Source organism: Diplotaxodon limnothrissa, linkage group LG1 (assembly GCF_057381915.1).
Source record: "Diplotaxodon limnothrissa isolate DT_005_m linkage group LG1, D_limnothrissa_male_GT1.1, whole genome shotgun sequence".
Taxonomy (NCBI): Eukaryota; Metazoa; Chordata; class Actinopteri; order Cichliformes; family Cichlidae; genus Diplotaxodon; species Diplotaxodon limnothrissa.
Window position 1 is genome coordinate 42862168 of NC_140596.1, and position 27514 is coordinate 42889681.

A 27514-nucleotide genomic window follows, 5' to 3' on the forward strand; every position below is an offset into this window, starting at 1 on the left:
GGTCAAATAAATGACTTTATCTCCCTTCCCACATACTGTACACTGTGTCACTTCCTCTTCTCTCTCTCTCAGAATCCTGAGGGAAGCAGCGCTAGTGGCGAAGGACACAGTCGTATGTGGTTTTCAGAAGGAAAACATGGAGTGGTGCCTGTGTGTCTGGAGGGCCTGGGGCTGCTCAGAGCTGGAAGTCTTCTACCAGTCCTATGAGAAGCTGGGCCACTTGGAGACCAACATGAGGAAAAGAAAGTAGTCGTTTTGTTGCAACAGCAAGGTGCATAATCCAATCTCTGTATGGCAGCTGAGCCAAGGGGAATGCACCCTGACAGACTGCCAGTGTTCAGAGTTGGGGGTTGTGGAGCACTGACATCAGGGCAACCTGTGAGGCAAACCGGGTCTCCAATGAGGGATGATCTTGAAGCTGGACACCACTTCAGTACAATCATAACTTTAAACCAGAAAAATTCTGCGAAAATATAAAAACCATGAAGCTGAATCACAGAATAAACTTTGGTTGATGGTTGTGATTCAGTTCAAGATGTGGTTGAGTATGTTGTGAGGTGTTTGATGCTGACTTTACCCCATCATTGTTTCTTAGCCTGTTTAAGTCTTCCTAAAGCTCAGTATACGTTCTGGAGGTGACACAGTGCTGGGAGACTCGATTATTTAAATTAAGTGATTTAAGATAGTGCTGTTGTTCCAACTCTGTGTTGCTGTAAGCAGACAGCAAGTCGTAAATGTGTTGCTGGCTGTTATAGTTTAAGTCTATATTTGCTAAATTTCTTCAGTTTTGTTTTAAACGGTGCCATGTGAACCTGGATGCAAGCTGCAGCTCAAACTGTAAACAGCAAACTAACATCCGCGAATGTGCAACATTATTATGCAAGTTTCTCAGTCTTCACCATGAAAATGTTTTATTGGATTCTTACACATAAAACATTTTGTGTAAATGAAGCTCTGTGGTCCTCGCTGCTTCTCTATTGTGATCTGTAAAACACCAGAAAGGATTCAGCATGTTCAACAGTTCACCTCCCTAATAAGTAGCAGCTTTTGTTGTTACTGGCCTTCACAGGGTTCAAATTACACTCAGTTGCACAAGAGACTCACAGGACCGACTTTCTTTCCCAGGATGACAAATACTGTTGTTTTGCCAAAACTATTAGTATTTCAGAGATAAGCACAAGGTGTACTCTAGCAATGGTCATGGCAATATTAGAGGTAAAGAGCAAATGTTCCAGTGTGAAAGGCCAAGAAAGTCCTCACATTCATGTACCATTTGGGAGGGTGGTATTTGTAATTATTTAAGTTTGTTCACTCATAGGTTCAGGAAAGTATTTGTGTTCTGATTAAAATATGTTCACTGTAAACGTTTTACCTGCACACTGCATGTATATGTAATGTTCTGGGGTCATATTTTAATAATGTTTCTTATGTTGTGTGACCAGCCTCACATTATGCAGACAACAGATGCTTGTTGTGCTTTTTTTCTTTTTAATTGCCTTAATACAAAAAATGTTCTTATCTCATCAGAATGTAATTGTTATCTTATCAGCTGTACATAATTCATTCTTTTTTCATTTTATTGTCAACAAATAAATAACAGAATAATTAGTTATTAAGTTACCATTTATTTACAAAGGCCGAGTGTTAGAGTGTGTACTCTCCCCCACCATACTGTTGCTTTCAACACTTCAGCTGAGGAGTGAGCTGTGAAAGCTCAAGGAGCGAAAGGCTGCAGGTCTGGATGACTTTGACAGAAGTAAAATAGTATTTTGCACAACAAAGTGATGTGTAAAGCATATTACCTGGCTGTTATAAACCTCGGCTCATTATGGCGTGCAATGCGACCTTAAACTGAGGACACCGGGACAAAAGAAGTGACAGGTCCAAAAAACAATTTACAGCATATTAGCAGTATCCAGTATTCCAGTATATGGAAGTCATGTTCTCAAGAAATAGGATAAAAGAAAATCCAGCCCTTGAGCTATTTCCGAAAAGCTCTCAGTGGAAGAGTAGGTGTGAAGAAGCTGATAAGGGTAAGGAACTGGGAGAAAAGCAAACAGGAAGTGGCTAGGCTTAAAGTAGCAACAGTTCATATCAAGCAATTTGAAATTTTTGGTCTAACTCACCATCAAAAGAGAGGTAATGAGTGTCTGCAGCCATCTGTGAAACACAATGGAGACTGATAGTTGGGGCTGCATTTCAGTGAATGGTCTTGAGGATTTTGTTAAAATTGATGGAATTGTAAAGTATGGGGACATGATACCATCTGGTATTTTTCTTTCTTGGTTTCACTCTGGCGGAGCCCACCGGGAACGAGACTTGCTTTTGGATGGATGGATGGTTTTGCTCTAGAGTGTAAGGATTTCTTTTATTTCCAGGAAGAGTGGGATTTCTGTTTATTTTTGGCCTTGGAGACCCTGGTGACTGTAAATAGTTGCTTGTGAAATAGATGTTTGACGCATGTTTTTCCCCCCTTTTCTTTTTTCTAATCTTAGCTTATGTATGGCTTGCACTATTGATCGTGTGTGTTACACCACATGTGACCCTTAGGTCTCGCCCCGATGCTGGATTCTAGCTCAGGACTTTCTTGCTCTGACACAACAGTGCTAACCACTGTGCCACCATACTCCTCGTGTTTTAATCTGTATACAACAGAAGTCTGAGTGTGTCAGTTGTTACTGGAGAGCTTGAAACAAGATTTCACAGCTAAAAAGGGCTGTCATTACACCTCCAAATGTTTTAGTGTTATATTTTAGCCTAGTAACAATTTTATTTTTAGAAACTAAGTAAGAAACTCCCTCGTGGTCTCACTGTCACTGCCCAGATGAGTGTTGAAGTCTTCCAGTAGGACAACAGAGTCCCCAGGTGGAGCACCCTCACACACCCCACCCAGGGACCCCAAGAAGGCTGGGGGCGTATAGGCACAGAGGACAATCAGGACCCGTTCACTGACCTGAAGGAGCAGGTAACAAACCCTCTCGTTCACCGGGAGAAACCCCAATGTGCAGGCAGCAAGCTGAGGGGATACTAGGACGCCCGCTACCTCTCGCCAAGCAACTCCAGACTGAGACAGGAGACTGGTTTCAGAATCCAAGTCGTGCGTTGAGGTGAGCCTGATTATATCTGGCCGGTACCTCTCAACCTCATGAATAACTCATACTCCTTGGGTGCTCTCATTTTGGGCAAAATGCCGAGAGCAGCCATGGTCTCAAAGCCTCTGAGTTCCTCACAAGACTAATTCTTGCCACTGCTGGCCATCTAGATTTACATACGTATAGTATCCATGGGCAAGAACCTACTGTACTGTGCAAAGGTTTTAGGCAGGTGAGAAGAACTTTAAGCAAAGAATGCTTTGAAAAATGGAAGTGTTTATCATTTATTTTCACCAATCAACAAAATGAAGTGAAGGAACAAAAGAGAAATCTAAATCTAGTCAGTATTTGGTGTGACCACCCTTTGCCTTCAAAACAGCATCAATTCTTCTAGGTACACTTGCAGAGTTTTTGAAGGAACTCGGCTGGTCGGTTGTTAACCACAGATCTGTGGATGCAGGCTTCCTCACATCCTTCTGTCTCTTCATGTAATCCCAGACACACTCAATGATGTTGGGATCAGGGCTCTGTGGGGGCCAGAGCATCACTTCCAGTACTTGTTCTTAATGACTGTGGCTGCGTGTTTGGGGTTGTTGTCCTGCTGCAGAATACATTTGGGTTCAATAAACAAGCATTTATATTTCTGAAAGCGTTCTTTATAACAGTTTTTCACAGTACTGTATATTACGCCTGCCCTACGAATTCATAGTTAAAGGTTTGTAGTTGTACATCCTTAGTTTTTTTTTTTATATACAGAAAAGGGTAGTAAAGACAAGTATTGCTTTTTGTTAAGATATAAAGCAAACAAAACTTTGGTTGATAGTGTCATTCTAAAGATTTGGTGCCTTTTGTTTTATTTTGACAACAATAAAACTCATTATAATTAAAGGGATGTTAAATATATACACAGACTTGGAGATTCAATTAATTTAATAAATTCTGGTTTCTCAGAATCCTCATGAGCCAACTGATGACAAGACATTTGCCTAAAATAGTGTAATTCTCTAAGTCTTCTCTCACAGGAAGCCATTCACCAAGTCAAACGGCAGGAAGTGAAAAAATGATAATTTAGAGTTGTTACTTCCTCATCCTCTGAGGTATTTGTGGCTACAGTGTTGTCATGTTGTATACCCTTTCTTCTGGAGAACAAAATGTATGAAGTGAAACAAAAAGCCATCATTTGAACAGTAACTTAAACCATTGTCTAATCAAAAATGATATTCCCTGATTTCCCAATGTGCAGCATTAGGCTCCTCTTTTTAATACGAGACCAAATGTTACAGTTTTACAAGTAGAAATGTTTCCTGTTCTTGTTTGAGCTAAGGTTCTGTCTTCCTTGTATGTATGTGCACATTTCAACAGTGGCATATTCAATTCAGTTTTATTTATGTTGTGCCAACTCACGAGCAATCGCCTCCAGGCACTTCTGTATGGTAAGAGAAATAGAGTAATCTGCAAAATGCTGTTGCAATGCAGCAACATCCACTTTCTGGAGATGGTTATCACAATGGAGGGAGGCGGGATTGGTGGAATTTGGCACCTCCTACCCAAACTCATCTCTTTCCCTTACCAGACTCACTAGAGAAGCAGTTTCAGCCTCTCTCCGTGCTTTAAAGAGGTTAAGTTGAAAGTCCAAATCCCCCACTCGCAGTGTGACCATGACGGGTCCTTGCCACGTGGCGAGTAATTTTGAGCTAGAAGAAGGGAGTAATACAAGCACTTTATTTCCTGGTGAAAATTGCCTTAGTCACCACTTCCCCTGCCAGTGGCGGACTCCCTCAGACATCGGTGCGTTGGTGGTTCTTTGTGTCCGGGGATGGGCGTCCAGGTACACACCGGCTCACTCCTTGGCGGCCGCTTATCGGGGCCTGGAGCCTGGGGCTCGCTCGGGCCACTTCGGGGGTGGGGTGCCCCCGGCCTTGGTCACTCAGGCACAGCTGGCTGCCGGCGGAGCTCACAGGCGCGTCACTGCAACTCCCCCTGGCTTCTGCTCCGTGAGCCCTCATCTGGGACTCTCCTCAGCTCTTTCTGGGACAGTGGCGCGGCTGCCCCTCTGTGGGTCTTCCTTGGTCTCTTGTGTTCTGGGGGCCTCTGGATGTCTGGAGTCTTGATCTCCTCCATACCTGCTTCATGCCCTGGAGGACGGGGCTGTGGCCCCCCCACACCCTCTAGCAGATCATTACATGAAGGAACCTTTTAAAAACAAGTGCGTCCATGCTCACAGGTGTACACACGGGTGATCACACCCACAAACTACACCCTTTTTGGCTCCTACCTCAAAGCACACTGTGTTCTGTTGATCTTACGTGCTGCACAATAATGTTTAATATTTGCTGTCATATTCCCATATATCATTGTGATGTTCAGTGCTTATTCAGTGCTTTTCTATTCTATTTACAGCCAGAAAAGATTGTATTCATTTTAATGAATGATAAGATAGAGCCTTATGTTAGGAAAGCTTTACATTACTGCTCAGTGTCGTTGAAAAGTCCAGGAAGAGGTTACTGAACTACCAGTAAATGAAACTCCTTCCCACTTTCCTCCAGTGGAGCTTCTGAGGGACAAGATTGTTGCTGACATGTTATTGCTCACACAATCTAAATTACTACGACTTTGAAGTTTGAGCCTGTTGTGAAATGATTCTTTTTATGGACTAGTAATCAATGCCAGGGCAGGAACGCCTCAAAAGATGGATTAACAACAGGCCTCACATCCTCAGTTTCTGATAATCCGTGGTTGTTATGTCTTGTTTTTTTTTTACATTTAATTACATGCCTGTTCAAAGAGCTTTATTATATAAGATGAAGACTCTACAACACATAAACCAGAAGGGAGGAAGAGAAGAATGTGTGGTGTGACACACAGAGTACGTGAGCTGGTACAGGGAAACTATAAGCATGAGGGATTGTTGCTTGAGACAGAAAAATATGACACAATGCATTTACTCTCCCCCAATTTTATTTCTTTTTAAATAGAAAACCATGTCCATTTAGAAAGCAATAAAACATTTTTTTTAAAGAAAATCAAACCATGATGACAGCACAGTAACTGCTTGTGTGATCAGTGTTATAAATCATGTTGTAATGCTGCAACAAGAGCATAAAGCCAACAGAGCCCTACAGTGGAAGTTCACAGGCAGAGGCATGAAAAGAGGAAATGATTTACCATCAAACCTGTAAAACTAGACAGGAATGACACGCCTCTCATGTCAACATAAGAGGAATTGATTTGGAAAAAAGAGAAAACCATATGCGAGCAATCAAAGTGCTGCTGCTAATCAAGCTTGAAGTGGAAGCCAGATTTGCACCCATTTAGAAGATCTGTGATATTTGTGTATCCTCCACTATGGAGCTAGCTTCATGTTCATGCCTGCAAAACACCACACACACGCACGCACGCACGCACGCGCGCGCGCGCGCACACACACACACACACGCACGCGCACACGCACACACACCATGAAATGTAAAAGCAGACTGTGCAAACTCTTTGGTGAGAGAGCTTAAGGAAAAGAAAACTACACCACAACTGACAGGGCTGTACAACTGTCCCACATACACATTTCAGCAGATTGTAGAAAATGGAGCCTGCAAATTCAATAAATTAGATAGAAAATAATGAATTGCAGATTCAGCAGTTGGGTCTACAGAAATTAACAATACAAAATATATATATATATAAAAAAGAAACAAACAGTGTTAAGTCATATCACCAAAACCATAAGAGTAAATGTAAAAGAAAACCACCTAAATTTGCTTTCCAAAGAAGTGGCCCTGGCAGTCACTGAGCTCTGATTGGAGTTTCATTCATTTGTAAACACACACAACCAGCAACTGAATGTAGTTCTGAGCCCTGCTGGTCTGAGAGGACAGGGACACCAGTCTGCTTTGAACACACACGCCACATATAACATTGAAAGACTTTACTGAGGCGAACATTAATAACCAAATTAACTAGTAGCCTGACAGGTAACGTATGCGCAAAAGGAGCCCCGGCAATAATCAGGAAAGAGAACAGACTGCCCGGACTACTTCTGGGAGCTGCTCATTAGGATGTTTCTTTAAAAAAAGAAAGATATTTTAAAAATATATCAATGTGAATTATTTAATTTCATTAAAAAATAAATTAAGCAGTGAAACTACTACTAAGAAGGGAAAGTGAGTTCAATTAATGACAACCCAGCACTTCTTACGCTGTCCTAACTGACCCATTGTTGCTGGCCAGCCTCCTGAAGCCGTGGTTGTTCTTCTCAAGCCAGAGCTCAGCCAACTGCTGGGTGGAGCCATGCGAGGAAGCTCTGGAGCCCAGGCACATCTTGTATTGCTTCACATCCAGGTGGGGGTCACATGTGACTAGATGATGAACGTGAACTATTCCTGTGTCTGTGCTTCTAAACAACTTGATCCCTGACTGGACGAATTTATTATAAAGATCTACATCCTCTAATCCCCAGCCCTGTATGGAAGTGTCGAAGCCTCCAGCTCGAACCAGGTCTCTCTTGTATACGCAGACAATCCCAAATCCGTAGTTCCTCCACAGGCCTGTTTTAGAGGTGAAGACGTAGTGGTTGTTGCTGGGGACCTTCCCAGCATATACTACTTTAGGGTCATACTGACTGAAGATGATGGGGAAGTACGTCTGCTCCCCCAGGACAGCGTTAGTCCGACATCTTTTGAGGAATTCACTGGAGAAAAGCAGATCCACATCACAGTAGAAAAGCAGGGAATCATTAGAGAAGTGTAAAGAACCAACTTCCAGAGCCAACGCCCTGGAGAAGGAACCGGGGACAGGCTTTATCTCCATCTCTGCTCGAGGATACTTCATGTGATACTCCCTCATAAGTTCCACCTGCTTCACCCGCTCAGTATTGTTATCTGTGCTAAAGAGCAGGATCAGTAGTTTAACATTTTGGTTGGGGATCAGACATACTCGTTCAAAGTTAGCCATGAAGCGCACAAAGATGTCATAGCGGCCTGACAGAGGTACCAGGATGTTAACCTTCTTTTCCTTGGGCTCCCTCTGATCCTGACCTGAGGTAGCCAGCTTGAAGGGCACCAGCATCTTGAGCGAGTTGGACAGAAATGAGAGGGAGTCTGATTCCTTGTTGATGTGGCTGGCCAGACCTCGGGCATCCATCTCCTCCTCCTCTCTGAATTGGATCTTACTAAAGGTCTGCTGCAGGTAGGCGTGCCTCCTTACAGGAACTGTCATGGTCTTTCCCTTGTGCTTCTTGTACAACAGCAGCAGATCCAGAACATATTCTGCCCCGTACAAGGGATTGACCCTCCTGTAGCCATACTGAATTTCTTTGAAATCAATAACACGACCACGTGTTTTGGCATTGGCGTTGATCATCTCCATCACTTGCATGATGATGTCATCCAGGGCCTGCCTTTGAGAGGAATCCATGCCACGGCGGGGTGGCTGACTGTCAGACGACGAGAACAGGTACTTTCCCGTCAGAAACTCCCACTCCAGAACTTCCTCTCGTTGATGGGGGTGGAAGCGCATGAACGAAGGGGGCATGCCGAGCTGGAGGTCCTCTCGGTCAGGCTCGAATGCTCCGTAGCGCCCCATCTGGACAATCTCCCTGTGCAGCTGAATGGTGTGGTGGCGCAAGTCTGCGATCTTGCGGCTGAGCATGTAGCTGTGAAGGCGATACTGGTAGGGAGGGTTCTTGTTGGGGTGAAGTGTGATGGCTCGATGAATCTTGCTGTTGTGGAGATCTCGTATGTAGCCTTTCTTGTTTGGTTCATAATTCTCATAGAAGAGCTGCTGCATCTGTGGAGACAGGACATCATTGCTTTAAAACCAGTTGGCACTGATTAAATAAACTCATGATAATGCTAATATCTGAATAGCCAATATACATGTGTTTATTTCTATTTAAGTGCTTACTTTGAACACTGGCAGTTATTGTATAGTATTTTGCTGATGAGATCTCCATGTGTTAAGGAGTATACTGCACACTGGTGAAAATACGAGTGTTAGAATATTTTTTAGGCCTGCTTTAGAAACCTCTGGCTCCTCGAATGGCACGAGCTTCACAGTGTAAATACTGGAGTCGCTGTTTTTGAGCCGTTAAAGAAGGCGGCGCTTGTGACGCTGTCTTGCAATGAAGGTAGTATCAGAACGGCTGCAGTCTGTAAGTCTATTTTGAGAAGACAACTCTGGACAGGCTATACTGAAAACTGGACAGGAGCAGTCAGAGCAAAATGAAACCTACAGCTAAATATGATCACAGGAAGGGCAAGGGTCTGACTTTCTGTTTACTTTAACCTACATTTCAGTGCACCCAAGAGGGAAACCAGCCCATCAAAACACGCTGGAACTTCTTCATAATTGGAAGTAAAGTGGAAAGGAGACATCTTCAACCTTTAAATGTTTAACCATGTGAACGCATGTGCAGCAACAAGTAGAAACTGAAAAGACTTGCAGCAGATTTGTCTGACAGGATTTCTGATTACAGATCAGATTTGATATTTATTTGACCTGTGATTGCAAAGTATAACCCCAATTCCAAAAAAGTTGGGATCAACACCCTTGTTAACTGATATCAGTACTTTATGTTGACATATTATTATTTTGCTGAATGTATGTACTAACAGGCATGTTGCTGGCCATAGCACAATGGCATAATAGCCACAACTTAGCATGGTTTTAACTAGCATGAATCAGCCTTTTGAGATGACTATGCACATCTGAAAGCAGAATCTGTGCACATATGGTAAAGTACATGTTGCTTTACTTAATGTTTAAACGTTCAAAAAAGGTTATTATGAATTTAATAGCAGCACCAAGTCTCTTCTTGGTGTATCAGATGAGTTCTATAGAGACAGGTTTAGAGCAAGCTTTACTAAAGTGAGGAATAAAAGTGGTATTTTTGTTTTGTGAAACAGAAAAGTGTCCATTGCTGTACTTGAACCCACAACCTTCAGCACAGCAGCGGTAAAAGGTCAGCAATTTACCCACTAAGCTACTCGATCAAACACCACACTAACTGATAAAACATACATTAGCCAGTTAAAAAAAAAAAAAGAGCTACTTTAGAGGTGAGATCAGGACTATGGGCAGACACAGGCCAACCAATCCACAAATGATATTCATATGAGGGAGGCATGACATGAGAAAACCAGCTTTCTCTCTGCGTACCTGTGAGAATGGCCCTCGTCTCACAAAATCAGTCATATTGATGTGCTTTAAAAACTTTGAGCATCCTGACAAGTTGCACTACATCTTTGTATATTTTGGTGGGTGTAGAGTGAGTAAAAAAATGTTTTTTTTTTTAACTTTTTTAAAAATATATTTTAATTTTTGCACAGCATTTTTGCAACTTGGGATTGTAAGTTTGAGTCTAGTTGACGCTGATGTTGGAAGATCAGATAATCATTGGCTGACAGCCGCAATGTTTTCATGCCCCTCCCTCTATTGCTTCACCATTATTAACACCAACTCACTTCTTACTTAAAACTCATTATTGCAATTTCTTCACAGTCATTAACATCACAACATCCTGTCTAGCTAATCAACATAAACAGTTCTTTTGCAACGCCAAGCCAAGAAGAAGTCACAAGTAATTGCTGCAAGCTGAAACCTTGTATGCCTCATTTTAGGCCCAGCTGTTCTAGTGACTGTTCTTACTCATTACATACACAGCGGCTGTTCCAAGGTCTCATCTCTTACACTGAATCCATTATGTTAGACACAACCCTGGGATGAGGCAGCAAAGATTTGTGCTTTTTTACTGAATCCTCAGACACTGCAAGTCTGTGTTTGACTCTAGGTATGTAAATAAGGACTTTAGTCTCAGGGGCCATATTTCCCTCGAATCCAACTGAATTCTCATTGGTCAGTCAATCATTTTTTTTTTTATTTTCATAAGGAGAAAAGTGCTACATTAACAGTCCGCTATATTTGGCTGGGCGCAAAAAGAGACTGCTTATTAAAAACAGGGTGTCCGAGTTGAGTGGAGCACCTTTGAAATGAATGAAGGAAGAAAGGTTGCTGCGCTACCAGCGCTGTTATAAAAGCTAAAAAAATCTAATATCATCAAATATGCACAAGACAAATATGGGCAGAAAACAAACAAAACAGCCCAAACAATTATAGGCTTTCATGGCCTGTTAGGGTTAGCAGTGTAGGGTCAGCAGTAGGGTCAGCAGTAGGGTCAGCAGTAGGGTCAGTTCGTCAGTATTTCTTGTGCTATTATGGTTTGATATTTAGAAATCAAGACAATCTAGCCAGATCCTTGTTTAGCTGAAAATTCACTGTAAAACACAACTAAACAGCACAAGTTTGAGAATGATATGGTATCATAATGATGTTATGCAGTATATTAGGATTATACCACTGGACAATGGTGTAACCAATCAAAGAAGGAATTGATGATGGTTAAATGGTTAAATTATCACCTTAAAGGTCTCATGACTGGATTTCAGTGCACCCCCAGTAACCCAAACATTATTTTTTATGGATTTAATTTAATTATTACGAGTTATTTTTAGAAAAGGATATTTAATCTCACCTCTAAACAGCAGTGTGCTAGATATCACAAATCTAAAACATGTCTGAAGATTCACCTGAAATTTTTAGCTGACAGTTCATGATTGCAATGAGCTCAACAGGGTTCATGCATTACAGCTTGACTTGCAAGCAAAGGAAAAAAGAGGCCTGAGGCTCACAGCAGGCGGTGAGGCCAGAGGGCCAGTATGCTTGCCATTCCGGCTGGGTTTAATCTGCAGGACAATAAGCAGTGCCTGCCTCAGAGTGCACTTTGCGAATCTAATTGGAGACAGCATTATGCTGCTGTAATTGGCTCTCTTGTATGCAGGGTTGATCTGTCTAAACAAATTTTTCAACTCGGGGGAAAAAATCCTCCCGCACCAAAGACGGCAACACAATAGCTCTGGTATTGACATGTGTGATGGAAGGTGGTGTTCCAGTGACTGCGTTTAGACACTAGATGATTAGCCACCGAACCTGCAAACTGTAGCACCAACACAGAGCAGAACAGCAGCCTGAGCGCTATTCCAACAGAGGTCGATTATCTTCTTAATAATCTCACCTATTCATTACATGAGTCTGGAAATTGTAGCTAATGTGAAAAAGAGAGCCTCAAATCAGAAGTACTTTGGAGTAACTCTTAAACGATTAACTTAAAGCAGTAACTTGTAAGCTGGAGAGGAAATGGCGTGTCACAAATTTACAAGATCATCATTTAGCCTGGAGAAATAGTTTGCTGCTTTATAAGAAAGTCCTCTGCAAAGCCAGAACATCTTACTATTCATCACTGATTGAAGAAAATAAGAACAACCCCAGGTTTCTCTTCAGCACTGTAGCCAGGCTGACAAACAGAGGTCTTTTGAGCCAACAATCCCTTTAACGTTAACTAGTAATGACTTCATGAACTTCTTCACAAATAAAGTTTAAACCAGTACCATTGATGTTAAGTTACTCTTTTTCTCCAATTGATCTTTCTGAGTTAACTTCAATAATTACTTCCTCCAAACCATCAACGTGTCTTTTAGACCCCATTCCTACAAAACTGCTCAAAGAAGTCCTGCCATTAATTAATGCTTCGATCTTAAATATGATCAACCTATCTCTAATGATCGGCTATGTACCACAGGCCTTCAAGCTAGCTGTAGTTAAACCTTTACTCAAAAAGCATCTCTAGACCCAGCAGTCTTAGCTAATTATAGGCCAATCTCCAACCTTCCTTTATGTCAAACATCCTTCAAAGAGTAGTTGTCAAACAGCTAACAGATCATCTGCAGAGGCTTATTGAAGAGTTTCAGTCAGGTTTCAGAGCTCATCACAGCACAGAAACAGCTTTAGTGAAGGTTACAAATGATCTTCTTATGGCCTCTGACAGTGGACTCATCTCTGTGCTTGTCCTGCTAGACCTCAGTGCAGCGTTCGATACTGTCGACCATAATATCCTATTAGAGCGATTAGAACATGCTGTAGGTATTACAGGTACTGCACTGCAGTGGTTTGTATCATATCTATCTAATAGACTCCAGTTTGTGCATGTAAATGGAGAGTCCTCTTCACACACTGAGGTTAATTATGGAGTTCCACAGGGTTCAGTGCTAGGACCAATTCTGTTTACATTATACATGCTTCCCTTAGGCAGCATCATTAGAAGACATAGCATACATTTACACTGCTATGCAGATGACAACTTCATATATCCATAAAGATATGAAGACCTGGTTGACCTCTAATTTTCTGCTTCTAAATTCAGATCCAACTGAGGTTATTGTACTCGGCCCTAAAAATCTTAGAAATATGGTGTCTAACCAGATTCTTAGTCTGGACAGCATTACCTTGGCCAGACAGACACTATCTCTACTTTTAAGATTAGGCTTCAAACTTTCCTTTTTGCTAAAGCATATAGTTAGGGCTGGACCAGGTGATCCCAAATCCTCACTTAGTTATGCAATAGGCATAGGCTGCTGGGGGATTCCCATGATGCATTGGGTCTTTCTTTCTTTGTTTCCTTCCCACTGTCGACAAAGCGCTTGCTCGTAGGGGGTCATATGATTGTTGGGTTTTTCCCTGTATCTATTATAGTAGGGTCTACCTTACAATATAAAGCACCTTGAGGTAACTGTTGTTGTGATTTTGCGCTGTATAAACTGAATTGAACTGAATTTAAACTGCTGGTTTAAGCATTAATTAATGAAAGGACTTCTTTGCGCAGCCTTTTAGGAATGGGGTCTAAAAGACACGTTGATGGTTTTGAAATAAGTAATTACTGAAGTTAACTCAGAAAGATCAGTTGGAGAAATGAGTCAATGGTATTAGAAGTGGCTGTATGTAATGATACCTTCTGTGAGATGGTTGTGAATACTTTTTTCTCTATTGGTTAAAATTTAATTTGAAAAGACAATAAACACGTTATTACTAGTTAAGATTAAAGCAATGCTTGGTGGAACAGGGCTCTGACTTCTTGTCAGACTGTCTACAGTGCTAAAGAGAAATATATGTAGTAAGATGAAATGAAGATCTTTTGAATATTACATTATAAAGCGCCTTGAGGCGACTGTTGTTGTGATTTGGCGCTATATAAATAAAACTGATTGAGGCTTCGTTTTCAGATAAGCCACAGTATCCAGTCTTAGGCTGTACAGATGTAATACTATTACGATAACTGATCTGAGTGGGAGAGGAATCCACTGTGGTGGGACATTAAGAAAGATAACAGCGGATGAATTAAAGTTAGCTAAAGCACTTTCAGAGAGACATCTACTGTAATGAAATGGATTACCCACTGCTTTGTAATTCATTATTGTAAGTGCAAATGTTATTAAGAAATGATCAGACCAGGGCGGGTTTTCAGGGAATACTGTTACACGTTCAGTTTCTATGCCATATGTAAGAACATGATCCAAAATGTGATGAATGGAGCTACAAACTGCTAATAGGAAAAGACCTCATTCTAAATGGAAAAAATGACATACTGACAAATGTTTATCTTTCCTGAAGTATTCTGCCAACACATAGCAGCAGTATGATTCAGCATACTGTTTTTCCTTTGAGAGAGATGCCCATAGGGCATCACAGGTACAGACACATTTATGTTGGTTCACTGCAGCACAACCATACGAATCTCTTACCATCATTTGATCTTTAATGCTTAGATTGGTCCAGTTCAGCAACTATACCCAGTCTACCAATCAAGTCTTTATGTTGTTCAGTTACAGATTAAGGCTGTCTTTGATGCTCTGACTAATTTGTTTACAGCATTGCCAGCTGGATATCACTGCACAAGCCACAATAAAAAAAACAAAAACATTTAATTGATTAACTGACACTTAAAAAAGGCAGCTGAATTATTACCAGTTTCCTCTACTCAAGTTATAGTCTGCTTGCATCACTTGAGCCTTCAATGCGCTAATACAATTCTACATGAGCTGAAGGCAGCACAAAGGAAAACCGACAGCAACTCTTTGGGTCTGGACTGATGTAAAATTTGGACTGGGAATTTTACGCTACACTCCAGTATTTCAATTCCCATTTTTATTTATATTGTGCCAAATCACAACAACAGTTGCCTCAAGAGACAGTATTTACAGGTTTGTACACATCCTGATATGCTGGCATAGAGCTACCATATCAGGACATTTCGACCATCATTAGGTAATGTGACTGCCTAAATTTGTATCATAAAAACTTGTAGATATAATGTAACCTTATTACTATATTATCACAAACACCATCACACATTCAGATCCAGTAGATAACAATAGAACGTGTATCACTGCTAACCAGCTAATGACTCGTCTTCTATTGCGACACTCTTGCAGCAGCCCTTGATATCTTTCAGCTATTTAAGCAGACAGTCTCTTGTCAAGTAGCCTAATGAAGACCAAATTCACTTGGTCTGAACTGAAACTGGGGACAGTAGTCTTTGTTTTGTCCTGGAGATCAGCTTTGAACCAGAGGGTCACGCTAACCAAACCCCACAGCAGGTGGAGAATTAAATCATGTGTCTCTGTGCTAAGCTCATCAAGGCTACAGAGCAGAAGAAGGACTACCGTTATTAGCTGCAGTTTAGGACAGTGGAGCTAATCTATGAGATGAGGAACTCACTAAAGAGGCAGATGATTATTGCTCTGTTCTTTATTGTCACAAGTACCTAATTTTTTTATTAAATTTACCAAAGACTGGGAGTCCGCACACATGCTCATGGATCCACAGTTCTGTAACATCAACACAAAAGGCTAAATGAGAACCTCCTAGAAAAGCAAAGGATGACCCAATGGGTCCCCACTACTGAAAGAACTATATTCTAACGCCTGTGGGAAACACGATCTTGAAACTACTAAAAAAAAAAAAAAAAAAAAAAAAAAAAAAAAAAAAAAAATAGTGGCTTTCTCTTTTAGGAAACTTATTAAGTTAAGCGGTTAGTTTTTTATTGTTTTATTTTAATATTAAAATCTTGATGACTTGCAAGGGTCTTCTATTAGTGATTGGTTGAAAGGGTCAGATGACAAAACATGGGAGTTTCTGACTCCAGCTCGTTGGTCCGGTGAACCACCGGTCACCTGACTCAAACTGACTCTCCTCCACACTGTCCCCATTCATAAAGTGCTTTAAAACCCCAAACTTTACGGCTAGCAGCTGGCTTTCCCATTTCCATGCCAATAGCCAAATAATAAAGAAAGACTTACTGCTTAAGAGAGAGTGAAAGCGGACAGCATATCCTTGGTTCCTTAACATAAAACTCATTGTTGCTGCCACGGGCAGCACAAAACTTACCCTTTAGACGGACTTTCCCCTGAGTTATTAGTTTTGTTACCAGTCAGCTCACATAAACTAATTTAAGTCTAATTTAAGCCACAACCAACCAACCCGATTATGCCATGTTCTGTACTTGCACAAGATGGCGTTCAAAAACTAATCCAACTACACAGAAAGGGCAGAATGGTGTAACTTAGCCTTTGTGTGGTGCATTGCAACACTAGGATCGCCTTGATTAGTACCATTATCACTGCCACGGACTACACTACTCCAGCATAGTAAGAGGCCTAAAGTGAAATTTGAACAGACCCCTTCGTTTGTGTGTCATCTGAGGATTGGATGGGTGACAGAAAACAGAAAAGGCCCTTTGTTCCCTCAGTCCACTATCCAGATGTCTTCTTCAGTTCAGCCTACCCAGGCGAGATGGGAGATACGAGCTATTATGTGAAAAATAGAGACTTAACCCTTTAAAGCCTGAAAAAAATACTTGTCAGAAAATTTTTGAAAACGCAGTGTTTATTTAACTGTAGTGACAAATTAAAAATAAAAGTCAAGATTCATATTTCCTACATCTGCCCCCCCTGCTTAAAAATATATTGTGCAAGTTGTTTTGGTTTTTCAAGGGAGGGAAAAACACTGATAATGTAACATTATCTGTATGTATGAAAGATAATACAGAGAAGATTAAGGGGTTAAGACCATGACAAAAACTAACTTCATAAAGTAAATAATAACAAAAGCTGAACCAAATTTCACACAGTGGGAAGTAAAAGCTTCCTTTGAAGAAACCTCTGGCAGATCCAGGCTCAGGGAGCGGCAGCCAACGGCCATGACTGATTGGGGTGATAAGAGCAAGACAGAACAAAAGACACAATGTTGAAGACAGCCAGAGATAAATAATAAGTAATGATTAAGTGCAACGTGTGTATGAATAGACAGTGAGTGAAGAAGAAACACCCAGTGCATCATGGGAATCCCCAGGAGCCTAGACCTGTGGCAGTATAGTAACGTTTTAAGCCAATCTTAAAAGTGGAGGGCGTCTGTCTCGCAAATCTAATTTTAAATATCGTAGGAACCACAAGTAAGCCTGCACTCAAATGGTACTATCACAATTATAAGACAATCCAAGCATTTCTGACAACACATACGCTTGCTGTACTTTATGTGAGCTGATCTTGCTCACAGTTGTGCACAGTCACCTTGAAAAGCTGATTCCTACTATAAATGTGCTTCATTTGCTTTAGTCTTGACTAAACAGTAACACATCTTTGAGTACAGTCGTGATCAGACAATAATGGCATTCATTAATGTTGTTTTTCTTTATTACACATGAACACTAGAGCTCCATCTCTGAGGATGTGTGTGCATGGTGCACTCTCTGTACTGTAATAATAAACAGAACCATCTTGGAGGTATAGAGTACATTCAGCACTTTACATGTAGATAAACTATGAGAGAGGACTACACAACAACACGCTTCCAAGCAAAAGCAGAACTACAGAATTGCTCATCTTCTGCCAAAATATTGGTGTACTTTCAAAGATAGACTCAGTGTACACGCTGGAGGGTCTTTGCCTTACAATATAAAGCTCCTTGAGGCAGCTGCTGTTGTGCTTTGGTGCTACATAACGTGTGCATCTTTCCCATCACTTTGGTTCCAGCTAACTATGGAGCTCGTGTTATATTGAATATATCACTACTGAGCTCTGATAGGACCGAAATGTAGAACAGAAAAATAATCCAAGACATTCCCCACTACTCCCTCACAGCTTCAATCTAACCCTGATAGGATGAGTCAAAATCACTGCAGCATACTTATTTTCCTGTATTTGTTCATCAGTTACAATACCACTGCTAATGTTGTCTTTTACTGTGCTAGGGCAAGATTGTGGCTTTGAGGCAGAGAAGTTTAGGCAACTGTCCACAGCTACATATGGGCGTGGTCATCAGCTCTATATGGGCATGGCCATCAGCTCTATATGGGCGTGGTCATCAGCTCTATATGGGCGTGGTCATCAGCTCTGTTGCAGAGCTATGTGCTATGAAATGCTACACATTTGTCAGCTTCATATTCATGATGCAGGAATCCCTCTTTCCACCATTTCCCCAAGGCACCTCATTGAATTGAGATTTGGGCACTATTTGAGTACAGTGAACTTTAATAATCCAACTCGAGGTGATTTGACCTTTGTGACAGGTTGTGCTATCCTGCTGAAAGTATCCATCCAGAGACTGGTACACTATAGGCCTAAAGGCAAGGACAGGCCCAGCAAACTGCGCCAAGAAACTGTCTCCCACACAGTTACACCACTACCAGCTGGGCAACTGCATTCTAGCCTTACTTCACCAAGCACAATGCAGATCATGAGATGCAGCGGAATAAAGCACACAGCCACTGGACTCTGAACCAGCAGAGACATGTTCTCTGCCAGATGACCGTTGGTTCCTCCTCTGGCGTTAAAAGCAAGCGCCTTTTTCTTGCCATGAATACATACTGCTGCTCACAATATCAGACTTGCCTGAAAAAATGATGGCCCAGAGTTAACTGCTGTGAAATTTTAGCTTCAGAGATCACATACTCTTTTGGTCCATTGTCCCACTTCAGGCAGTGCCTGAATATCAATATCTCATATTTATGCTACATTGAGCAAAAATTTGTATAATATATAAGTACAGTTGGCGTGTTGTATCAGACTACCAACCATGCCATAACGGCACTTGCAAAATGACTCAGTCTTTATTCCAGACTCAGTCAATAGAATGGATATTTTTCATTATCTTCACTTGTTTTGCTATACTTACTTTTACATATGAAAATATTTCTAATGGTACTTGTTGAGCTGTTCACCTTTGTTCTTGAACATTGGTACCAGTACACGTCTTTTCCATTTCTCAGAGATTACTTTCCAAAATTGAGTTATTAAATAATCTGGTCAAGAAGTCAACTGCTCTCTCCTAAACATCTCCATACCTCCACAGGTATGTCATCTTCTAGAGTTCATCCTCTTCATAGCTGCCCCCACCTAGTGTCTTTGTCTTCTTTTTTGCCAGCAAAGTAGCTATGACACTGTAGTGTTTGCCAAAATGACCTGCAGTGGCAGACTGAGGTTTTTCCAGTCTGATTAATTATGATACGAGTAAGGCCTTCCTGTCACTTCAGGCCCACAGCAGTTAGTCTAATAAGAAGGCAGCAGATGACAGCTGCTTCACAGAAGGGAACATGGGCGGATCCACAGCTATGTTACATCGAGACAAAAGGCTAAATGAGAACCGCCCAGAAAAGCAAAGGACGAACCAATATTGGTCTTTTTTTTTATTTTTTTTATTGTTGAATGTAATTATAGATGTGTGGTGGGCAGCAGCATATTTGTGGAGTTGTGAAGGTCCAAGCAGCTAGCATTTAGTGAGCACCGCCCAAGGAAGCCAGATAAACAGGAACTGGGTTATGGCTGTAGGAAAAGCTAAAGACGACAAATCCTTCTAATATGCACACATCAAGCCCATAAATATACTCCTCGCCCTAAACAATGCCACCATTACAGAAACAAATCTGAATTTTAAAATCCACATTTTCACTCTGTGTTTAGGGGTCTCATCAGTGTGTCAAAATATGATGGTTAAATACGCAGGCTCTGCTGTGGGGCAGGTCTTTCCTGCTTCACCCTCTCAGAAGCTGTGAAATCACGAGGACGGAAGCATTAAAAAAAAAAATCTAACTCTCCATCTGACCAGTAGTGTCGTGGGAAACCTTTCCTTACAGACATTTGTATAACTTGGATACTAGTTAATTATTGTGTTACAGATCTGACTATTATTAATAGTGACTGACTTTAATTAATAAGAGTAGAAAATGGTAAAACATGACGTCCAACAACTAAAGATATTTTGTTAAAGCTTGGCACTTTTGTCTACTAAAGTCGTTCTGAGCATTTCTTCAGCATGAAGATAACAAGACAACATAAATATCAATGGGAAAGCACTTAAACATATTTGGTTTTGTTTAAATACAGCAAGAACTGATTTAACCGACCCAGATTAGAAAACACAAGTGGATTATTTAAAGTGAACAGGTAAGGCTTCTTATTTAGTTTTGGTCTGATGTGGTGTGGTGGTGCTTTCCCTGTGGAAGTCAGTTTGTCTCCATGTTCGTTTACTTTTACTGCCCGTGTCAGTCTGCAGCCCTTCTGTTATCACCATTGTGAAATGAGTCTAAACAATCTGACAATTACTGGATATATCACACATATCTGAAATAAAAAATAGCCAGCTGTCTAACACTTCTGTCACAGGTTTATGCTGTGACCACTAGTGCCTAAAAGACCTCTCCTTGCAAATAACAGAATAAAAGCAGGACACCTCGGATTTTAAAACAACTTAACTATAAAGTTTGAGGATCTACTGTAAGAACCAGTAGTTTTGGTGAGACAACCATTTCCACTGAAGGAAGCAGCACGAGGAGAGAGCAAGAATATGGAAAACATTAGTGCACTTCAAGTCTGCACAGGTGGAAGAGAAAGGAGAGCAAATCTTAGGCAGTCATGGATGAATTTATTTTGAAAGGGAAGGCAAAAATGGTGTGTTATGGTAGAAAAAATAAATAAATAAATAAATAGTGTATACAGTATACACAAGGTATACAGTCCCTCTGCTTGAACTGCTGTTTACACAACAGCACTATTAAGTCAAAGCAAATATTGATATGCCAATAAACATGCACATCCGTATTCAAAGCTGCTGAACGAGCTGTCACTCATATCTGAAACTCAGAAGCAGCAGCTCCTGCATAATCTACATATAGTCTGCTGGGAATCAACTGTTCAGACAGGGAGACTCACAGAATCTACTCAGCACAAAGTCAGCTCCATGCTTCACAAGGCCGAGTTTCAGTGGCCTCCATTTTTCTGTCTGCTAGCTAAGCCTCAGCAGAACTCATTGTTGCTTCTAATCTTAAAGCTCAAGGATTGTCAAATAGTGATGCAATCAATTTTAGTTATGAAAACATATCGTCCTCCTGCCCTCGATGCAGTCCTTTTCTGGAACAAACAGTGTGATAAATAGAAATTGCTGACATCCACAGAGCTGTCTTTAAGCTAGAATTCCAAACTGGAGTAGATCCTGTTTATGTGCTCTTACAATGGCCCATAAAGTAGCATGCCAGTTTGGTTCTATTCACACAAATCTAGAAGACCTTGCCAGCTGACCAAATCATATATTCAATCAAGTGAACCAGTATGTGCTTCTAAGCCATCTGAGCATCCAATGCCGTTAGCTCTCAGAAGCTGCTGAGCGAGACAAAAAAATACTGCACTGAGTGGAACGTGTTAATACAGGACTTGGAAAATCCCCATGTGACCAAGAATTAGAGTAATCCCACCTGTGGAACTGGAACTAGTGAATCTGTAAGTTAGACAAAGACTGTTAGCCTGTATATGGTGTTAACTAGAAGAAAAGACAACATCAAGAAAACCTATAACAACCATGCAACCTGAAGAGCCAGCTTGCATCCAGCAAAGTTGTTATATTATGTTACAGACCAAAACAAGCACGAGATGGGTGTTTGGACCCGATGCTAACCGCCCTTGTGATGAAAACCTACTCAGAACATGCATGCAGAAATATAATGGTGTGGTTGTTGGCAGGTGGAGAGCAGCACATTACAGAGTGTGCTGGTTTGACAGCCCTGCTGACCACTCAGTAAAAATTAGGATTAGGAGGAGGATTCAAAGCAGTGCAGCCTTGTGATTCCCATTAGCAGGGCTGGAAGTTTCTTTTTGAGCTGGCATGCATGGCAGGAGAAGAAACAGTCTTTGTACTGCTGAGGACAGCAGATCAATGTCATCCATCAAAAACACAACTACAGACTACGTCAGATGCCTTTATTGAGGGCTCTTTATCTGTTAACTACAGTTTAATGAAGTTCACTGGTAAAGAAAAGCTATTTATGGCATCACTTTTCTTCATACTTTATTGTCAGAGGCCAGAACTTTGTCAGTTTATGGTTCTGTGACAAACAAATTTATAGGCCTGATTAATCAGATGAGTTATAGGCATTGATTGTTAAAGGTGCCGTCACAGACTGTGGTTCTTTCCACAATGAGACTGAATTATGATAGAAAACGAGATTTTATACTATATTTGCTAACAGCCATTTGAAATCTCTGCTCCAGTAACAGCAGCCAAACACCAACACTGCCTACACTAGAAATCACAGGAAATTCTAGTTCTGACAGTAACAGCAAATAGTAAACACAAAACAGATAAATTCAGTGTGACAGAGGTCTGGATCTTACTATATCCCCTAACACTGGTGAGACTGATTGGAATCAGTCTCACCAGACACACTAGGACAGTGAGTAGATCCAGACTTGGCTGAATGCCTCTAAGTGCCTCTGGACAGCCAGTACGGCCTTTACTGCAGTGACAGAACCAAAGTAACAATTCTGTGGTTCTACTTTTGCATTTGAGACATCTTTTTTTCCCCCTCTTAACAATGGAAATTGGCTTCCATGCAACTAAGACCTCCAGCACCAGCTAGTTGAAACCCTCGACGCTTCAATGTGGCAGATATATTTTACTCTGTACATCGTTAAGACATAACATTCTTCATTGTTTTGTGAGCTTTAGAAGCATTATAGTTTTATGAGTAGTCAGACATTTGGAGCCTGGGTTGGGTATAATGTCCGTTAAAGTAACGGCAGGAGGAAACCGTTTCAAATACACTTTATTGTTATTTCAGTTTATTAATTAGCGCTTTCCTTCACTGTGTGACATTGAGCGGTACGGAACGTAAAATGCTTCATATTCGTTTTTGATTGCATTAAACTACTGCATGAGAGAAGCAAATGAAAATCACTGTTTTCAGAGATGCAACACTTAGAACTCAGCAGGCACATGCACAAAGAAGCCAGATCCTGCTCAAATACACTGAAATAGAGCTGACCGGGCTGATCTAAATATCGACACCAAAGATGCTAATGGTATTGGATCAGTACTTTCTTTCTCTTTTCTATGTTCAGCACGTAACCCACTGCATTGTGTTAGATAATTGTTTTTTTTAGAAGTAAAAAAAATTTACCTCAATAACACCTGAAACTTTTGCATTGACCAGTAAGTCTATTTTACTTACAGCGTAGAGCACATTTAACCAACAGGCATCAACACGAACTACTTTAGAGACAGGAACATTTCAGGTCTCCTAAAAAACAGATGAAATTATCAAACTGCATTTTGAAAGTATTTGGGATCTCTTTGTATCGTGTGTTAAAGCATACTGAAATATGCTTGATAATCTGAAACAGTCAAGTGTGACAAATATGCAAAAATAAAAACAAATAAATAAATAAAAAAGCAAGAAGGGAAATACTGCACTGTATTGTTGCATAATATAAAAAAAGAACATCAAAACAAAAGTTCACCCTGTCATTACTGGGTTTGGCTGTTTTTGAACTTCAGTGACAATTAAAAGTCTCGTACTGTTTTCTTTCAGAATGTGCAGAGAGTGCAGGAGAAGCTCAATGGCAGCAAAAGGTTTCTCTGCAAATAAGTTATTAAGAAGTACACAAATGACAAAGCCACGAATACAAGAGAAAGTGAAGTATAGCGATGGGATGGACCAATCTAGGTTTTTCCAGGTATAATTTGATTCCACTGTTTAATCAATAAGCGGTATTACACCTGTCTGTCTAAGAGACTGGAAATCTGTCTGTGATGGCAATATGAGTTCTTTCACATGAGATTTGTGTCCAGCCAAAATAACATGTATATCAACAAAGGAAAATCATATTATTGTTATCAGCCACAATTTTTACAATAATATTTCAGTTTCTTTTTATGAAGGGGTAGCCCGTCTCAAGTGGCTTTAAGTGCTTCAGGAGAACAGAAAAGTGCTATATAAGAATCCGTCAATTTACTGGCTTGTACGGACTGATTCAAAAGCTACCGTAGCTGACATTGCCAGTCCAGGGTGCATTGTTTGTTGTGTATACAGTTTCATAGCCAAACGCTACCCATGCTGATCTCTGTCAAACGTGAGCCTGAGCAGAAACACCGTTGCTGAACGTGTAGACCAGCTGTCCACCAATCTAAAAGAACAGCTTGTGGAAAAGGGAAAAGATTTCACTGCATATTCCCTTGCTGTGGATGAGAGCACTGACACAACTGACATTGCCCAGTTGTCAATTTTCATTCGTGGAGTGGACTGCAGCCTGACCGTAACAGAAGAGTTTTTGGCGTTACGTCCGATGCATGGCACGAGTACAGGACAAGATCTGTATGAAGAGGCATCCAGATGTGTAAATGAGATGGGACTGCCTTGGGAAAAACCCGTGGGATTGACAACAGACGGAGCACCCGCGGTGTGTGGACACTAGGGATGGGTACCGGTGTCCGGTGCTCTGACATAAACGGTAGTAACCAGACCGAAAAGCAGCGCACATTTAGGTGCTTTATTTCGGTGCTTTTTTTTCCTGAGCTGTGATACACTTTAGATTCTAGCCAATCATTTTACGTTTCCGAGAATAGTAGGCGGGCCCAGGTACGTACGTTCTTTTAGAGCAAACTCAGCAGCAACAAGTGCTTTAAGCTGATACTGTGATACTGTCAAAGGAGGCAACACCTCGAATCTGATGAAACACCTGGCGACGCATAGCGTTTTTTTTAAAAGCCCAGAAATGCGCCGTATTTGATAGCTTGCTGCGAGACCTCACACCGAGCACATCTACTGCGGGTGGGTTGCCTGTTATGCAACATCCCCCAAAAACACGAAGAGGAGAGTCCTGGCCCCGCCCTGCCAGTGTAGCATAAATGATGACGGATGATGATGGCAGCAGCCGTTCTTCTCTGCGTGAGTAGCTTAATGTTGTTCATGTGTAATTTACGTTGAGTAGGCTAACCACGTTATTACATTAATGCATGTAAGGTGAACTAGCAAACATCATCATAGCTACATGCGGCTGTCTTCTTGTTTGATGGCAGATACTCCCTTCACAATGGCCAAAAAGGCTAAAATGACCAAAGAAAAAGTGGAAAACAGCTGAACATGAGAGGTTTAGGACAAAGTTTGTGTTTTTTCCATTGTTTAAGCACTGCTTCCAGCCAAGAGTGATACCATATATGCCCCATAGCTGCAGAAAAGGCTAACATTGTTATCTTTTTACAAAAAACAGCTGAGCATGAGAGGTTTTTGGACCAATTTTGTGTTCTCCATTCTTTAAGCACCGTTTGAGCACCGGCACCGTTTCAAAAGTACCGATTTGGCACCAGTATCGGATAAAACCTAAACGATACCCATCCCTAGTGGACACAGGAGTGGATTGGTGGCAAGGATACGTGAGAGGATGCAGGACGAAAATGTCACAGAGGAGCTGACAGCTTATCACTGCATAATACACCAGGAGTCGTTATGTGACATGTAATGACCATCATAACGCGCGCAGTTAACTTCATCAGAAGTTTAAATCACCGCCAGTTCAGGGCATTTCTGGGAGCGTTAGATACAGAGCATGGTGACTTGCCCTATCACACAGATGTGCGATGGCTAAGCCAGGGAAAGGTGCTGCAAAGATGTTTCGAGCTTCGTGAGGAGATCTGTCTGTTCATGGAAAGCAAAAGGAAAGACACAACAGAGCTTTGAGATGAAACATTTATGTGTGAAATGGCGTTTCTGTGCGACATCACAAGCCATCTGAACGTGATGAACCTGCAACTGCAGGGACGGGGGCGTGTCATCTCTGATATGTGCAGTACGGTGACGGCGTTTCAAACCAAGCTGAGTCTGTGGGAGACGCAGAAAGAAACCTTGAGCCACTTCCCCAGCTGCCAGACCACGAAAGAGAAGCGCTCTACCGCTCAACATACTTGCCGCCGAGTTCCGACGCCGATCTGCTGACTTTGAAGCTCAAAGAAGCAGGTTTGAACTACTTGCCAATCCTTTTGGAGTTGATGTGGAAAGCGCACCACCGAACCTCCAGATGGAGTCGATTGAGCTCCAGTGCAATGACACACTGAGGGGAAAATATGAGAGAGCGGGTGCCGCAGAGTTTGCACGTTTCATCCCCGACACAATGTCGCAGCTGCGCATCCAAGCTGCTCAGACGCTCTCCATGTTTGGCAGCACACACCTGTGTGAACAGTTGTTCTCTTTGATGAAGCTAAAAACATCACACCGGAGCCGTCTTACTGATAAACACCTTGACTCAATCCTGAGGACTTCCTCAGCTCAGAGCCCGACCCCGAACATTGATGAACTCGTACAACAGATGAGACACCACCAAGTATCAGGCTCAGACAAGTGAGCAGAACATTTACGCATTTCTAGTTTTTAATTCAGTTACATTTTTTACATGTGTTTCTACAAGACGGGATTTTTCTTTGAAGTATTGTTTTGTCTGTGTGCCATAGATTTTTGTATTTTATCTTATTGTATTTTATTTATTTATATGTATTTTTCAGTTAATGGACTCAGGGAAAATTGCAGATAAGAGCCATGAGACAGAATACAACTGGTTTGATTATTTTTTTTCAATTTTCTCTTTTTACTATTGGAAAGCAGTAACTGGATCACAGAGCAGCACAATATTGCACTTTCAGTTTACAATGCATGCAACTTCATTTATGCATTCATCTTGATATTAAGGAGCATATTTTATTTTCTTTATGAATGACATTTACTTTTTTGCTGTTTGCCTGTTGAAAATGTTTTCTTTGGAAATAACTGACAGAGCCATCAGAAAATATTGGATTATTAATTTAATCGTTAAATAATATACAGTACACTGTGTTAGGTCTTGGTTCAATAGGTTATGTGCAATCATTTTAATGTTTTAATACACATTGAACCAGTCCGGCCCTCAGCTTGTAGCAAATTTGTTTTTTGGCCCTCTGATGTATGTGACTGTGACATCCCTGATATAGATGATGAGATATTCAACGTCTTTGCAATTAATTTGTAGATGCAGTTTTTATGTACTGGTGAACGTTAACCCATCTTTACTTCTGACACTGGCAACTGGTCAGTTACCACTTACTTGTCCACCTTATTGTTGCACCCCATCTCAATCTTTTTGAAAACTGTTGTTCTCGTGCTCCAGTTTAGCCCAGTGGGATGAGCAGCTGAACGTAGGCCCGGTTCTCCCCCCTCTCTCTCCCCGCTTTCCTGTCTCTCTCCAATAAAG

The 27514-nt window shown here is 41.2% G+C and overlaps 2 protein-coding genes and 1 pseudogene across 2 annotated transcripts in view; 2 read left to right on the forward strand and 1 right to left on the reverse strand.

The window, feature by feature from the left end:
• lrrk1 (leucine-rich repeat kinase 1) overlaps positions 1–1451 on the forward strand; it is an 85208-nt gene extending 83757 nt beyond the window's left edge. The window contains exon 38 of the mRNA XM_085350679.1: positions 73–1451. Coding sequence (XP_085206805.1) covers positions 73–250 — 178 coding nt within the window. The 3' untranslated portion in view covers positions 251–1451. The remainder of the gene's footprint in view (positions 1–72) is intronic.
• Positions 1452–6516: 5065 nt separating this feature from the next.
• The window catches only part of chsy1 (chondroitin sulfate synthase 1), a 29328-nt gene continuing 8330 nt past the window's right edge, over positions 6517–27514 (reverse strand). Inside the window, exon 3 of the mRNA XM_085358929.1 lies at positions 6517–8873. Coding sequence (XP_085215055.1) covers positions 7281–8873 — 1593 coding nt within the window. The 3' untranslated portion in view covers positions 6517–7280. The remainder of the gene's footprint in view (positions 8874–27514) is intronic.
• On the forward strand, positions 23946–26635 carry LOC146640271 (general transcription factor II-I repeat domain-containing protein 2 pseudogene; annotated as a pseudogene).